Below are 13678 nucleotides of genomic sequence, written 5' to 3'. Positions count from 1 at the left end.
GATACTTGGCACTTGGTAGCATTGTTCATTCCCAGGAGGTACTCTCACATAATTCTTGCTGTCAAGCTGTCAATATGTTAATGCACATCAAGACATCTCCTGTTCTTTAGTAAAATGTGTTGAACAGCATATACCAGCATGATAACTAGAATATGCGAAGATTGCGGTTGCAGCTTGCATGCATTGGAGGCTCCATTTGACTCATTTGGAGGGAAGTGCTTGTCGTGACGAATTTGCTGAGCTATCTGCATAGGTAAGAAACTTTGGCAACTTTGTGCACACCACACGTCTTGTTGAGAATAACTTGCTGAGTGATCTGCATAGGTAAGGAACTTTGGCAAATTTGCGCACACCACACATCTTTCAAGGATGGTTTTGTCCATCTCAATGTATTTTTGGTATTAACAAGACGACAACAGAAGCAGGCGTACTGATGAAGTTATTATTATCTCATTGCTACCTCATTTACCTTCTGAGCAGTTATTGTTGATTGTTCCAGACATTCAGAATAGACAGGTTGGATGGGAATTAGGCTTATGGAACATATAAACACATATAAGATGACAACGTAAAATGAATGGTTGTAATTAGCGACATTTGAACTGATAGTTCCATTCAGATATGCTTCTGTACTTTCCATTCTCGACCAGCATTCAGATGCTAGTACCACAACATGCCGATTGTTGATCAAGCAGTGAAAAAATAGTGCAGTATCCATGTAGCATGTAACAGCAATATTATCACCAAGACTGTTTTGACTGTACAGATCCCATGTACAAATACTGGCATGCCGCTGATGGAGCTCCAAGTCTATTACATTTTAGATACAAAATTTTGCTGAAAAGCAAAACAAAAATGATGTGTATATCTTTACTTATTCGTAAGGTATGCACCTATTATTGTGCGTAAAGAAGTTAAGGACATAGTATTAGTTCATTTTTAAGTTCCATCATGATAAAAATAACATTTATTGTGCATCTGTCTGCAGCCATTCTTGGATTGCAGAACGGAGGGCATGGTTCGGCAAAAGATCACGGTGGAGTAGCTCAAGGTTTGTCATGGGTGATGTATGGTGGCCACTGTCAATCCACTCCCTTATAGCTTCGGCTTCGTAGGTAAAGCCATCTGCAGCAATTAGAGGCTCCCTCATGACATCCTGCACCGAAGAAATGCGAAGGTGAAACAACCTGAAACGACAAATGCTTTCTATGAAAGAAATCGACTGAGCTTGTCTAAGATTACTAAGAATGATAACTGGAAAGAACAATTCAGAGGGAATTTAAGGCTAATCAAACATGCTTAGTATATTTTAAAGATATCCCTCCATGCTTTAAAATATTAAAATAGACAGCAGAAGAAAATGATAGTCACCAAGCAAAATGTATGACTCACCTGTAGTATTGGACAGATGAAGTAGGGCGGCACACCACCAAGGTCTTCTGATACTGATTTGAATGACAAGGAACACAACATAATAGAAGCAGGCTTCAACATTGGTTCAAGTACAGTCCAAACCTCCTTTTGCAGGTCTGGACGGTTTTTTCTTCTGATCTCGCAACATTTCAGACCCACCCGAGCCAATTGCTCAGCCTGCATAGCTGGCCAGCCCCCAGCAGATGAATCCAATATTGCTCCCAGGCAACCCTTTTCCACAGCCCGTTGCACATCTCTCAACAGCCCGAATCCTGGTCTTCCAGTCAAGAGGCGCAGGAGCACGATTCCGAAAGAGTATACGTCAGATAGCGGTGTTAGATCACCAGTCATAACATATTCAGGATCAATGTACACAAAAGATCCCTTTGGGTGGGTATGCCTATATAGAGTGGTTGTGTCCCTGAACTCATCAGTGACCATTCGGCACACGCCAAAACCACTGAGCTTTGCTACATTATTTCCATCTAGAAGAATGTTAGATGCTTTCAGGTCACTGTGGACAATGCTATGGGGTTTATTCGAATGGAGGAAGATGAGTGCGGAGCAAACATGGGAAATGATGCGGGTGCGCAGCTGCCAATTAAGAGGTTTAGAATTGTCCTTGCAAGCCAGGCGGTCATCCAAGCTTCCATTCGGCATGTATTCGTAGACAAGAGCTTGAGCATCCTTGCAAGCTCCAATAAGAGTGACCAGGTTTGGATGCCGCACCCTACTGAGTATCTCTATCTGCAAAGGAGGCATCATGAACAACTTAACTGTCTGCAACACATTAATTTATTTGGACCAGCAAAATACCAGTTTAGTTGAGATGAAAGAAAGCAAATAATTAACTTAAAGCAAGAATTCAACCTCTTGATTGAACTGCGACTGTGACTGTGATTCTGTGCTTTCGAGATTCAACTTCTTTATGGCTACATTTGTGTGCCGAAGAAATCCCTTATACACGCTTCCATAAACACTTTCTCCAATCTTCAATGAGTGGTCAAAGTTGTTGGTTGCATCCTTGATCTCTGAGCTGGACAACTCCGTGATGTGCATCGTCCCCTCCGCGGTTGCACTGGACTCTCCTTTCTTTGCATGTAGTGCTTCTACCTCTCTTACAGCCTTGTCGCGCTGCAACATCAAATCCTTGATGATACGGTCAGAATGGGCAGTTCTTTTCTCCAGGGCCGATCTTTTCTTGCGTTCCTCTTGAAGCTTTGCACAAAGTCCATCAGTTGTTTCTGTGAGACTCTCAACTTCCTCCATTACTGTTGCCAACTTTTCCTCGATTTCATTCTTTTGCTTCACTTCTCCTAAGTACATATTCTCGGAGACTCGTGCCTGTTAGACAAGCTAAATGTGAGAAAGTATTTGTTAAAAAAATTAGCTGGCAGCTATCAGAACCATTGCTCCAAATTGTGTACAAATTTATTATTGATGGTAAAGTTTCTGAAAGTGCTTCACAAGCACAGTAGCAAGAGCTTCTTCCAAATAATGCTCTCACTGGCATATATCCATAAAATTGAAACAATGATCAACATCAGTATACTCCGTAAGGACAGACCGAGTGCTAGAAGCTCCCACACCAGGTGGGGTCTGGGGAAGGATTGTACGAGGCAAGCCTTAACCCCTGCACAGTGCAATGCAGAGAGGCAGCATCGAACCCAGGACCTCTTGGCACAAGTGGGGAGTACTTCACTACTGTGCCAGGCCTATCCTTCTATCAGCATACTTGATATTACTGAAAAATGCAAATTAAGATACTCTTACTTTTTGGAAAGCCTCAAATAAATCCTGTTCTGCTTTCTCACGACCGTGTTTTTCTTCATAAGCCTGCTTTCTTACACTCTCCAACTCCCTGAGCATATGCTGGAATTTATTGTCAGCCTCGTCAAATTCTTTGACAATTTCCTGGTTTAGATAAGGTAAATAGTTCAGTCAAGATTTTCTTGAATGTTTAACCATCTTCAATCTACTGCTGTTAAGACACAATGGAATTCTAGAAGTTGGAGCACAATTAGATTTCAACACCAAAGTACAAACTGGTGGCCTGCTATATAAAATAGCATGATGTACTGTTCATCTATTATTGTCATGGATTGTGTTTACCTTTTCATTATTGTCTGATCTGCACGGAGTTGTCCTTTCCATCTGCAGCCTGGCGTGTGGTTTGTGTAGCCATGTGCTTGAAACACACCAAGTCTCCGACATGCTAGTCGATCTATCCACTGAAAACTGTTGAGCAGAAGACTCATGAGTACCTTCCGGTAGTGCTTCATGGCCAAGGGGAACGGCATTCCTAGTGTAGAGAAAGCAGAGAGGGAGGGAAACATGTCAAATGCAGGCTGGAGTTCAGCTACAACGTAATCAATCCTATGAACAAAAGTGAAGATCATCCGCAGTCGACCAACTGAACCATACCTACGGTAAACGAGCGTTCCTTTGCAAATGTACCATCTTTTGCAGGAAGGATCCGCCCGCTGTTCCACAGCCCGTGCTTTCTTGGACTTGAGAGCTCTCATTTCCCTGAACTCTTGAACACGGAATCAGTTTTTTTTGTGTGTGGCAACACGGCATTCGCGATCAATCATGAAGTGTTTAATTAATTATAGATGGTGATCATCCATACAAGTTCTGAAAGGATCAGTCAGAAGTTTGCCCACATGCATACCTTGTGTAATGCTTATCAGCTGCTGCCCCCATGACAAGATCAGTGACATGATGCGCGGCGATGAGCTGCACCAGCCCCTCTGCTACATCCTCTGATTCCACCACCAGCTTCTCAGCTTGTACCTGCGCAGCAGATACATGTGTCAACGTCGGCGTGTTTGACGCTGATTGCACAGGCTAGTTTTCTTGGCATTCTTGGAGCTGGCAATGGCAAGTTTGAACCTTTTCCTGTGCACATAATAGCAGGTGTTGATCCAGAGTGTCACTGATTGTTTGTAGCTCCATCTTCTTGTATGCAATCAGCTCCTGCTCCTGCACCTGGCTAGCAGGGATCCTGGCACCCACTGTGAACATCATTGAACACATAAATTTTTGCGGCCCTGGTTTACTACTCGCTCCTTTGCGAAATTAATATAGAGCGTATTTTGATTTGGTAAAAGAAGACTTTGATTGATAATCAACCCCTATGTCAATATGTGCCTTGTGTTATATAAATTACAAAGTCGCAGTCATAAGTAGATATTTTTTTGTGATACCAAACTAAATGGCACTAGTTTTTACGCCCCGTAAATTGCATGATGACGATTGAAAAATTGCTAGCCAACTATTTACTGTATTGAGAGTTATAACTATGATTTACAGAAAGAAATGGAGGCCCGGTTGATCTTGTTGCACAAAGGGATCATATATTTTTGACGGCAGAGATAGTAGTTGTGGTTCCAGTAAAAAGGGGGAAAAGAAAAGATATTGCAGGGGAGACGCACGTACTGATGGGGATGAGCTTGGGTTGGGGGTAGACATGGAGCAGCACCAAGGAGACGGCGCCGGATTCTTTGGGGAACTTGTGCAGTGCCCACAGCACCATGGACTTGGAGTCGGACCCAGCCCCCACCGCCACGCACACCTTCTTCATCCTCTCGCCGGAGTCGGAGGATGACTGCTCGGGTGAGTCGCCGGCCGCGTCCATGGCAGATAGCTAGCTAGCTGGTCTCTCGTTTCTCTCTTGGCGTCCTCAGCCAGGCCAGCTTTGGACTTGTCCCCTGCGCTTGGCTCCTCTGCATTTTTATACTTGCTTCTTCCATCCACACCATTCTATACTAGTAATTCTCTCCCCTTTCTCCGACTCATTCCATTCTAATTGTGCATAGTGTATGTAGTAGGCCAGTAGCTGTACACACTCACACCTGCTGCCAGGCCAGGCCGGCTTGACTTGTTGCTCCTTGTTTAATCTGTTCTGCAGTTTTGTATTGTATTGTTTGTGACAAAACTAATCAAGAAGCTGTATAAAATATGATGTGACTGATGGTGATTTTCTTGCGCAGAGCAAGGAATTGCCCAACAGTGCCACTGCAATTTCCATGGCATGGCATGGCATCGACATGGCAGGAGCTACCTGCCCAACAGTGCTTGCCTTTCTCATGGACGAGTGACTGTCTGATACAAGACCTCTCTGCTCCGTGAAGCTGCTAATTAAACTCCTCTCTGCTTCCCTCCTCTGTAAGTCTTCTTCTCTTCTCCTCTCCTCTCTTCTGGTTTGGTGGTCAGCTTCTGGTTGCACACCACCTGTTTGTTCGAATGCCCAGCCCATGCTCTGGCTTATAGCTGGCCATGGACAGCCCGGCCAGGACGGCCCGACCCTACCTGGCCTTGCCCACGGGCCGGGCCGGGCTGGGCCCGTCATGTTCGCAGTTTAATGAAGAGGCCTGGCCCGAGGCCCAGTGGGCTTTTCGTGTGATGGGACGGGCTTGGGCCTGATTTTTAGGCCCAATGGCCGGGCCGGGCTCGGGCCCAGGTTTTTTTGCGTCGGGCTTTGGTAGGCCCGTGCCGGCCCGACCGATGGAAAATGTTACAGCTGGGCCAGAGCAACTCAAGGGAGATACTAGGTAGGCATCTTAGGGAGTAGACCCTTTGTTGTTTGGCATGCAAGTGCCTACTCTTGTGTTGCAAGCCGTTTGTTTGGCGACGCTGACTTTCTTTGCCTTCCTTCTGTGAAAACGATGCGTCTTTACTTTGAAACTTAGCGCTAGTGGATTGGGGCTAAATTGTAGGTGAGTAAGAGCAGCTAAATGACTCTGCCTACGCAGTTTCCGCCGACCTGGCACGAGTAGTACCGATAATAATGTAGTACCTATTATCTCCTGAAAAATGGCAGCTTACCTTGAATTATCAACTCATGCCTGTATATGCAGTAAGAACTGAACGTGCATAGCTAATTCATGGGTCATCACATTATTATAAGCCGTCTGTGCTCTGATTTATCTGATTGCTCATTTACTGTAAATTGTTTTGGGACCATGCTGATTTGCTCCAACTCCCAACTCTACATAACTGAGAGGGAATTAAAATGTCCATACACCATCACTTTTCAATGAACCTGAATACCCACTCTCTTGGAGAGTTACATGCCATGTCAGTTCATCCCAAACACATGTTACCGGAAACATGTAAGTACATCACTTCTTGGTTGTGGGCCCAAAACATTGAGAAAGCGCTGACTGCTAAAGTGGGGGAAATGAAATTCTCTACACAGACTATACACACTTGCAAACCATTTGCTTGACTCCCTAACATGACTGTACAGATTAAATGGAATGTTAAAAATCACGGTTGCTGTTGCATTTGCCATTCTTGAATTGCAAAACGAAGGGCAGTGTTTGGTATTAACTCATGGTGTGTGAAGCCGAGGTAGGTCATGGGGGACATTTTATGCCCCCTTTGAAGCCAGTCCTTGATAGCCTCACCTTCATATGTGAATCCATCAGCAGCAATGTGTGGATCCCTCATGATCTCCTGAAAATATTACGAAGATGCAAGCTTATTAAACTAAAGGCGATGACGCTGACCACCATCATTATATCAGAGTTGTTATTAACTACTGTAACGACTGAATTGTAAACATAAGATAGTTGTTGGTGTGACTGGCATCACATGATTCAAGTGCTTCATTTTCTTATTTGTCAACGGACCTGTGTCATTGGACAGATGAAAAATGTTGGTGGCTTGCATTTATCGTCTGGGCAGTTCATCATTGCTTGCAGGATACCCCAGGCCTCATTTGCAAGATTAGGCCGCTCCTTTCGTTCATACCGGCAACATCTGAGTGCTAATCTTGCCAACTCTTCAGTGTACTCAGGTGGCCATTCCCCTGCAGAAGTGTCAATTATATCTTGCAACATGTCATTGCTCAAGGCTGCCTCCACCTCATTTGGAAGGCCTAGGGGGCTCTTGCCAGTCAGCAACCGCATCAGAACCACACCAAAGGAGTAGACGTCATACTGAGCTGTGATCTCCCCTGAGGCAATGTATCCTGGATCCATGTATCCCATTGTGCCTTTGATTTGGTTTGTTCGGTGGTAAGGGGTGACAGTGGTGTTTGTCAGATCCAAGGGACGAGAGATTCCAAAGTCTGCCAGTTTACAAACAAAGCTATTGTCAAGAAGGACATTGTCAGGCTTCAGATCGCCATGGGCAATGCCTTTTGGTTTGTTAGAGTGGAGGAAGATAAGTCCCGTGCAGATGTCGGCAGCTATTCTGATGCGCATTCGCCATGAGAGCGGCTCTCTTTGGTTCTCGCACTGCAGACAGTCCTCTAGGCTTCCATTCGACAGGAATTCGAAGACCAACGCTTTGGCCTCCCTGCACACTCCTATCAGAGTGACAAGGTTTGGATGCCTCATCCTAGAAAGTGTTTCTACCTGTAATATATTGGAAAATCACATATTTAGATGCACCGTTTTACCTGTTTTACTTATTCTCATCTGACAACACGTTTTACTCTTAATGATGAAAATTACCTCGTCATTGAACTCTTTATCTCCTGTTGTGCCTTCACGGTTGAATTTCTTTATGGCTACGGTAGTATGACGGAGAAATCCCTTGTAGACGGTTCCACACCCACCACTGCCAATCTTTTTGGAGTCATTAAAGTTGTCCGTTGCCTCTTCTATCTCTGTGTAGCTGAATTCTGTTAGGGCAACAGCACTAGTTGAGCCAAATACACTATTACCATTTGTTTGGCGCATTTCTTCAGCTTCTTTAACAGCATGGTCCTTCTCGCGCTGCAGCTCTGCTTGCAACTGTTGGAGCTCTTCCATTAGGGTGTTTGTCTGAAGAAGCTTGCTCTCCAATTCTGCTCTTTGCTCATTTGCCTTCTGCAGCTCGTTGCATACATGGATGTGCTCTTTTTCAAGGTCAGCCTTTTCTCTTGTTAGCCTTTCCTCTACCTCCTTTTTTTCGTTGCGGAGTGAACTCTCCCGTGCTTTGAACTGCAAGAAAACAGTTCGCTTACTTGAGAGATACATGTAATATAAATTCCATGTATTCAGAGTAGAAAGGTTGGGAAAATACAGTAGATTAAACAACAATAGTGGGTAACTAAAGGTATCTGTCAATAACAAATAACATACCATCATAGAAGATTCAAACAGGTTCTTCTCGGCTTTCTGCCGGCCCTCAGATGCTTCCTTTTTCGAGCGCTCTAGCTGATTGCGGACTCGGTGCAGTTGCTCAAACATTTCACGTATTTCCACCTGTAAAACATTATGTTTGCTTTGAATTCAGTAAGCATGACAACGTTATCTAATAAGTATTACAACTGAGACCTTGGTTGATCAATCAAAATTTAGATGATAGAGCAATACTTACTTACTTACGAAGCCTTTGATCCCAAACAAGTTGGGGTAGGCTAGATATGAAACCCTTTCACGAGGACTTCCCAGGAGGTCACCCATCCTAGTACTACTCTCGCGCAAATGGGTTTCATACCCAAAAGACTGGCTAGTTTTTAAGTTGGCTCGCCAAGCCTATCACAACCCTTAGATATGAAACTCTTTCACAAGGACTTCCCAGGAGGTCACCCATCCTAGTACTACTCTCGCTCAAATCGGTTTCATACCTATGGGACTGGCTAGTTTTTACGTTGGCTCGCCAAGCCTATCACAACCCTCCTCCTTTACCCGGGCTTGGGACCGGCTATGCCTAGAAGACATAGGCGGAGTTATGATAGAGCAATAGCAGTAAGATTTTATTTAACAAAGTGGATTTTTTCCAGTAGAGATACTACTGGTTGAGAGTTACTACAGCCATGTAGACATTCTATTGTCAACCTTTTTCCTCTACACTTGTGCTAGGACCAAAGCCTCTTTAAACGTAGTTCTAACATTACATAGTACGTGGTTTATGTTTAATAGGTTTGTTTGTTTAAATAATGGAGGGATAGTTCTCCGGGACTCTGCACTCCTAGGGTACACACAGCCGTAAAATTATTGTAATTCAAAAGAAAAAAGGGTGCGGCTATGCTTAGAGAACTCAGCTCAGTCCAATATAGCTTACTGTAGAGTGCTGATGTTCTTCAGAGCTTGCAACTGAAACAGGCACTGGTGAACCATCCATGCTGTCCAAATCCCTCAGACCCAATGAGGACCCACCAGTACTTTGCTGGCTGGAACTCGGAGAGGAACCTGTTGGTGTCATATCAATCGACTGCCGCCTTGCAGGTGACATGATTTCTACACTGCCCGCTATCGATCCAGACAAGGAATAACTAACTGAGTTGGACCGCCGTGGCAGGGGCTGTTGATCTGTAGAGCCTAAAAGACTATCAATTGACTGCCGCCTTGCAGCTGACATGTTTTCTACACTGTCTGCTATCAATCCGGACAAGGGATAACTGACTGAGTTGGATCGTCGTGGAAGGGGTTGTTGGCCTGTAGAGCCTAAAGGACCTGGATGCCCTGGTGGCAGTGATAGGGATCTTGGAGTTAACTCAGGTTGATCTGAGATAGTGCTTGCGCAGCTACTTCGGGGTGACTCTACTTTTGCACAAAGCTGAGTGGCCTCCCTGAAAAATGATAAGAAACATGGCACCATTTTATTTGTCAGGCTAGATATAATTTTGAGCAGTTGCTCGAGCTGAAATTTGCAAATTTTTTGTAGTTTTTGCTTTATGTTGACTTAGGGATGCATGACACTCATACCTAGAGCAAGCAAGAGTCTCTTTGCAAATATAGAAGATCTGGCAGTATGGTTTGGCCTGTGCATGCACACCAGCTGCAACTTTTGATTTTGGTACTTTCCTCTTCCTGTTCATGAAAGATTCATAATTAACATAAACAACTTGGATTATTTCTAGTTTAGACTTTAGACGGAGGGAGAGATGATAATTAGTAAAGCCGTAGTTATTTGTTACTGGGAGTTTTAAGCGAAGTATTGACTAAATGGTTCTGCCGCCTTCCTTATTGCCACTTGTTAGAACAGCGTGCCCATAAAAAAGAAACAAGAAATTTACATATACAGGAGTCGAGCATCTAATTACATACTCATGGTGCTGTGCTCTATGGAAACAGTGCAGCTGGAAATAATTGCGGTGTATTTTTTCATGAAACCTCGTTACAAAGTTGGAATATTGCATCTGGACATACACTGAGAAGGAAGATGTTCCCATAACAAGCTTTCTAATGCGATTCTGATCAATGAGCTCGATAATCCCATTTGCAGGACTGTTCTTCTCGATCACCAGCGTTTCAGCTTGCATCTGTAAATTTGTTCCTTTTTATTTTGTACAGATGACATATGCCGAGAAATCGCAAGTGAATATGATTTCTGAATCCGCCTTTCCTGAATTAGTTTAACTGACCTTGAGAGAAACTCTGCAGAAATTGAGGTACTGGTTTAAAAGTGTGTTCATCTCCTCCTTCTCAATCTTTCTGTATGCTTTGAGCTCCTTTTCTTCGACCTGGCTTGCTGGAACCTTGCATAATCCTGCGCCGGCAACATTAGAGTTGAATCAGCATAGGTTACTGAACAAGTATTTGCTATGCTACATTGAACTGTAAGTGAGTGCTTTCTGAAACTGTCTGACAGCAACATCGAACAACAGAAGACTACTTCTTGCTGCTAATTTCATTTGTATCATTTCAGCAGATTCTCTTGTGAAACAGGGGATGAAAAAGAAAATGGAGATGGGGACCAAATCCAGTAAGATCAAGGTTTGTTTTTCCCTGCAAAATATACTTCTGAAACGACTGAAATGCCGACACAAATAACAAGAAAATCATACTACTAGCAACAATCCTTTCTTCTCCATGGTCAAGTTGATGCATGTGAGATGAAAAAAAGAGTCAAACTGAAGCAAAGCCGGTCCCTTTTACCTATCATGATTCTGTCGGCAGGCTGGTGGACGTGCAGCAGGACAAGCTTGGGATCACCGGCGAGGAGGTTCCGAGCTGCCCAGACGAGGTTGGACCTGCCGTCCTTGACGTCCTTCCCGACGGCGACATACAGCTTCCCTACGCCGTCATCATCATAAGCATCGTGCAAGATGGCGGCCTCTTCGTCGATCTCTCTGAGGCTGGCGCTCCTGTTGGCCCCGCTGGCACTGGACGACGACGACCGGCCGCTCCCTCCACGTGTGAACATCCTCTCCGCCACCTCGGGCTGCTGCGACCGAGGGGAGAAGGCAGGCAATGGCGACGATGACGGCAAGGGGAGAGAAGCGCGGGCTCTGCTGACCACGGCCATGTGGAACCACCAATAGTTGTTAGCCACCACCAGAGAAGAACCAGCTAGCTAGCAACCTCTCAGAGTGCAGCGAAGAGGAGTGAAAAAAGTGCATATGCTATCTAGCTACCACGAGAGAAAGCGGCAAGCAATCTCCCAAGAGAAGAGGAAACAAAAGTGAAAAGGTGCATACCCTTGGCCTTAGAGTTTTGTTGCTGGTGTTGGCAGCCAAGGCGACAAGGCGGATAGGAGCAAGGAGGAGCAAACAAATGGCCGCTTTCTCTTGCTCTCTCAGCCCGGGGGTCAATTTTTCTGTGAATGCGATTCAGAAACAAACAAGAAGTTGGCCCCAGAGCTTCGAGGTCGTTCTCCAACCGGGGAATTCAGTCCACGTCCATCGTAGATGTCATTCAGAATTTCCGGCGGAGAAGATATCGCCCCTTCAACGTGAGGCCGGAGATCGGCGACAGCTGCTTCTGAGAAGCTTCCTGGTCTGCTACCCACGGGCCATCTCTTTCAGTAGCTCTGGTACCTCCTTCAGTCAACAGAGAGCAATCAATGGCAGGGAATGTATGGCAGGCTTGCTCTTGCACAGCTGGCCAGCTGGAATATGCCAGCGGTATCTTTGTGCCCGGTCAACGGTCAACGTACCGGCTTCTCATCTTTGGAATAATGATCCCAGCCAGTGATCTCAAGACTCTGCTGGGCGAGATGGGGTCAACGTTTCCGGTCGGTCAGCTCAGCTGTAACCTTAACTGCTGCTAACCAGAAATGCAATGCAATGCAATGACCTTGGGCCTGACTAGCAAGCAACAATGCTCCTGAACTGATTACATAATGTGTTCTTGAGATGGTGGACGGAATGGAATCGGGATCGGAAGAATATCCGGTGAGTGATGCTTCCCTGTTTGGTAATTAACTATATAACTTTGCTGTCAGCATAGGTTAGGGTACATTGGAACCGAAGCATTCTGTTTTAAATTTGGCGCCGCTTGTCATCTTCTTGTTTGTTTAGTTGCGTGTGGGCACCCAATCCGGGCCGAGGTTTGTTACATAACATAATCGATGTAAGTTCGACCAGGCACGCATGATGCAGCTGTGTGTTGTTGTTATCTCTCGCAGTGAACACGGGGCAATTGATCAGTGGCAAGAAATTCATGGTTAGTTCTTGCACAGCTAGCTAGATGGAGACTTGGAATGTACTCTCTGTACCTTCTGCATGTTGGTCATGGTCCTTGGCTTTCAGATGGATGGGGTGATCCAAGACTGAACTTTGAAGGCTTGCTGACCCAGACCAGGTCACACACGCCCTGCTGCAAGCCATTTAATACCTTAAGTCCTTAACTATTGGTACGTACTAATCAGGACTGCAATGGTACGACTTGTAATGTACGTATGTATGCGTGTACTTAGCAAATAAGTGAAATGTTTGATTGCATATCTTGGCCAGATGTTGGAGACGAAAAAAAACGAGGTTTCTCTTTTTAATTTAATTAATTTGTGTTGATGCAAGCACAAACACATTTCTCTTCTCTACCTGCACAAAAATGTTTTGCTTCTGTTTGCAATGCATGGTGTGGCAAATACTCCCTCCGTTCCTAAATATAAGTCTTTGGAGAGATTTCACTATGGACCACATACGAAGCAAAATAAGTGAATCTATACTCTAAAATGCATCTATATACATCCGTATGTGGTTCGTAGTCAAATCTCTACAAAAACTTATATTTAGGAACGGAGGGAGTACTTTTCTGTGAATTTTTTTTTGAATAAAAGAAGAGCTTCTCGCCCCTCCGATTTTCATTACAGAAAACCAATGCGTTCGAGAGCTACAGGCCCACGACTAAACATAAACCAAAAGAAAGGCAGGGGAGGGTAGCAGCCACGCTGGTACCCCCCCCCCCCTCCCTCACCCAAACAGCCAGTTCTTGAGAGCTAAAACATCCACTCATACCAAGTTATTACATTCATCCAGGACTAAGGAAACCGAACTAAGCAAAAGAGCGGGCAAAAGAAAACGAGTAGCATAAGCAGTCCAGAAATTCTCAGGGGGAAGAGATCTTCTTCACCCTAGCCTTGGCACGTTAATTCTCCA

General features: G+C 44.8%; 2 protein-coding genes and 3 long non-coding RNA genes across 6 annotated transcripts; 3 read left to right on the top strand and 2 right to left on the bottom strand.

Annotated features, from left to right (window-relative positions):
* Positions 1-139: 139 nt before the first annotated feature.
* Positions 140-7324, top strand: LOC119311078. Its single transcript, XR_005150873.1, has 6 exons — positions 140-253; positions 767-885; positions 989-1177; positions 4729-5031; positions 5409-5583; positions 7211-7324. It is a non-coding gene; the product is annotated as an uncharacterized LOC119311078 (long non-coding RNA).
* Positions 884-5286, bottom strand: LOC119311075 (U-box domain-containing protein 33-like). Its single transcript, XM_037586704.1, has 9 exons — positions 4855-5286; positions 4309-4430; positions 4088-4209; positions 3838-3942; positions 3526-3715; positions 3187-3327; positions 2284-2757; positions 1393-2160; positions 884-1156 (listed from the first exon to the last, which is right to left on the bottom strand). Exons 1-9 carry the CDS (start codon positions 5051-5053, stop codon positions 968-970), a joined length of 2310 nt encoding a protein of 769 aa, XP_037442601.1. The 5' UTR covers positions 5054-5286; the 3' UTR covers positions 884-967.
* Positions 6423-11872, bottom strand: LOC119311074 (U-box domain-containing protein 33-like). 2 transcript variants are annotated; one of them, XM_037586703.1, is made up of 10 exons: positions 11777-11872; positions 11235-11587; positions 10721-10845; positions 10506-10618; positions 10062-10166; positions 9418-9925; positions 8493-8615; positions 7881-8351; positions 7053-7781; positions 6423-6876 (listed from the first exon to the last, which is right to left on the bottom strand). In XM_037586703.1, exons 2-10 carry the CDS (start codon positions 11500-11502, stop codon positions 6688-6690), a joined length of 2631 nt encoding a protein of 876 aa, XP_037442600.1. In that variant the 5' UTR covers positions 11503-11587; positions 11777-11872; the 3' UTR covers positions 6423-6687. The 2 variants fall into 2 exon arrangements, with proteins under 2 accessions (XP_037442600.1, XP_037442599.1); XM_037586702.1 differs by lacking the exon at positions 11777-11872 and having other exon boundaries at positions 11235-11629.
* Positions 7620-11393, top strand: LOC119311077. Its single transcript, XR_005150872.1, has 5 exons — positions 7620-7748; positions 8151-8276; positions 10740-10915; positions 11008-11072; positions 11256-11393. It is a non-coding gene; the product is annotated as an uncharacterized LOC119311077 (long non-coding RNA).
* A 134-nt stretch (positions 11873-12006) lies between the features above and the next one.
* On the top strand, positions 12007-13098 carry LOC119311079. Its single transcript, XR_005150874.1, has 2 exons — positions 12007-12472; positions 12706-13098. It is a non-coding gene; the product is annotated as an uncharacterized LOC119311079 (long non-coding RNA).
* The last annotated feature ends 580 nt before the right edge of the window (positions 13099-13678 follow it).

The sequence above is a fragment of the Triticum dicoccoides genome, chromosome 5B (genome assembly GCF_002162155.2).
Source record: "Triticum dicoccoides isolate Atlit2015 ecotype Zavitan chromosome 5B, WEW_v2.0, whole genome shotgun sequence".
Classification (NCBI taxonomy): domain Eukaryota; kingdom Viridiplantae; phylum Streptophyta; class Magnoliopsida; order Poales; family Poaceae; genus Triticum; species Triticum dicoccoides.
This window is presented reverse-complemented; position numbering and strand designations above follow the sequence as displayed.

Coding starts and splice junctions, on each gene's coding strand:
- LOC119311074 (XM_037586702.1), bottom strand. CDS start 11,604: ATGGCCGTGGTCAGCAGAGCCCGCGCTTCTCTCCCCTTGCCGTCATCG. Junction 10,167..10,505: donor GGAACATCTTCCTTCTCAGT/GTATGTCCAGAT, acceptor TTTCATGAACAG/GAAGAGGAAAGTACCAAAAT. Junction 8,616..9,417: donor AAGAACATCAGCACTCTACA/GTAAGCTATATT, acceptor AATGTTTTACAG/GTGGAAATACGTGAAATGTT.
- LOC119311075 (XM_037586704.1), bottom strand. CDS start 5,053: ATGGACGCGGCCGGCGACTCACCCGAGCAGTCATCCTCCGACTCCGGC. Junction 4,431..4,854: donor ACCCAAGCTCATCCCCATCA/GTACGTGCGTCT, acceptor TGATGTTCACAG/TGGGTGCCAGGATCCCTGCT. Junction 3,716..3,837: donor GGAACGCTCGTTTACCGTAG/GTATGGTTCAGT, acceptor TCTCTACACTAG/GAATGCCGTTCCCCTTGGCC.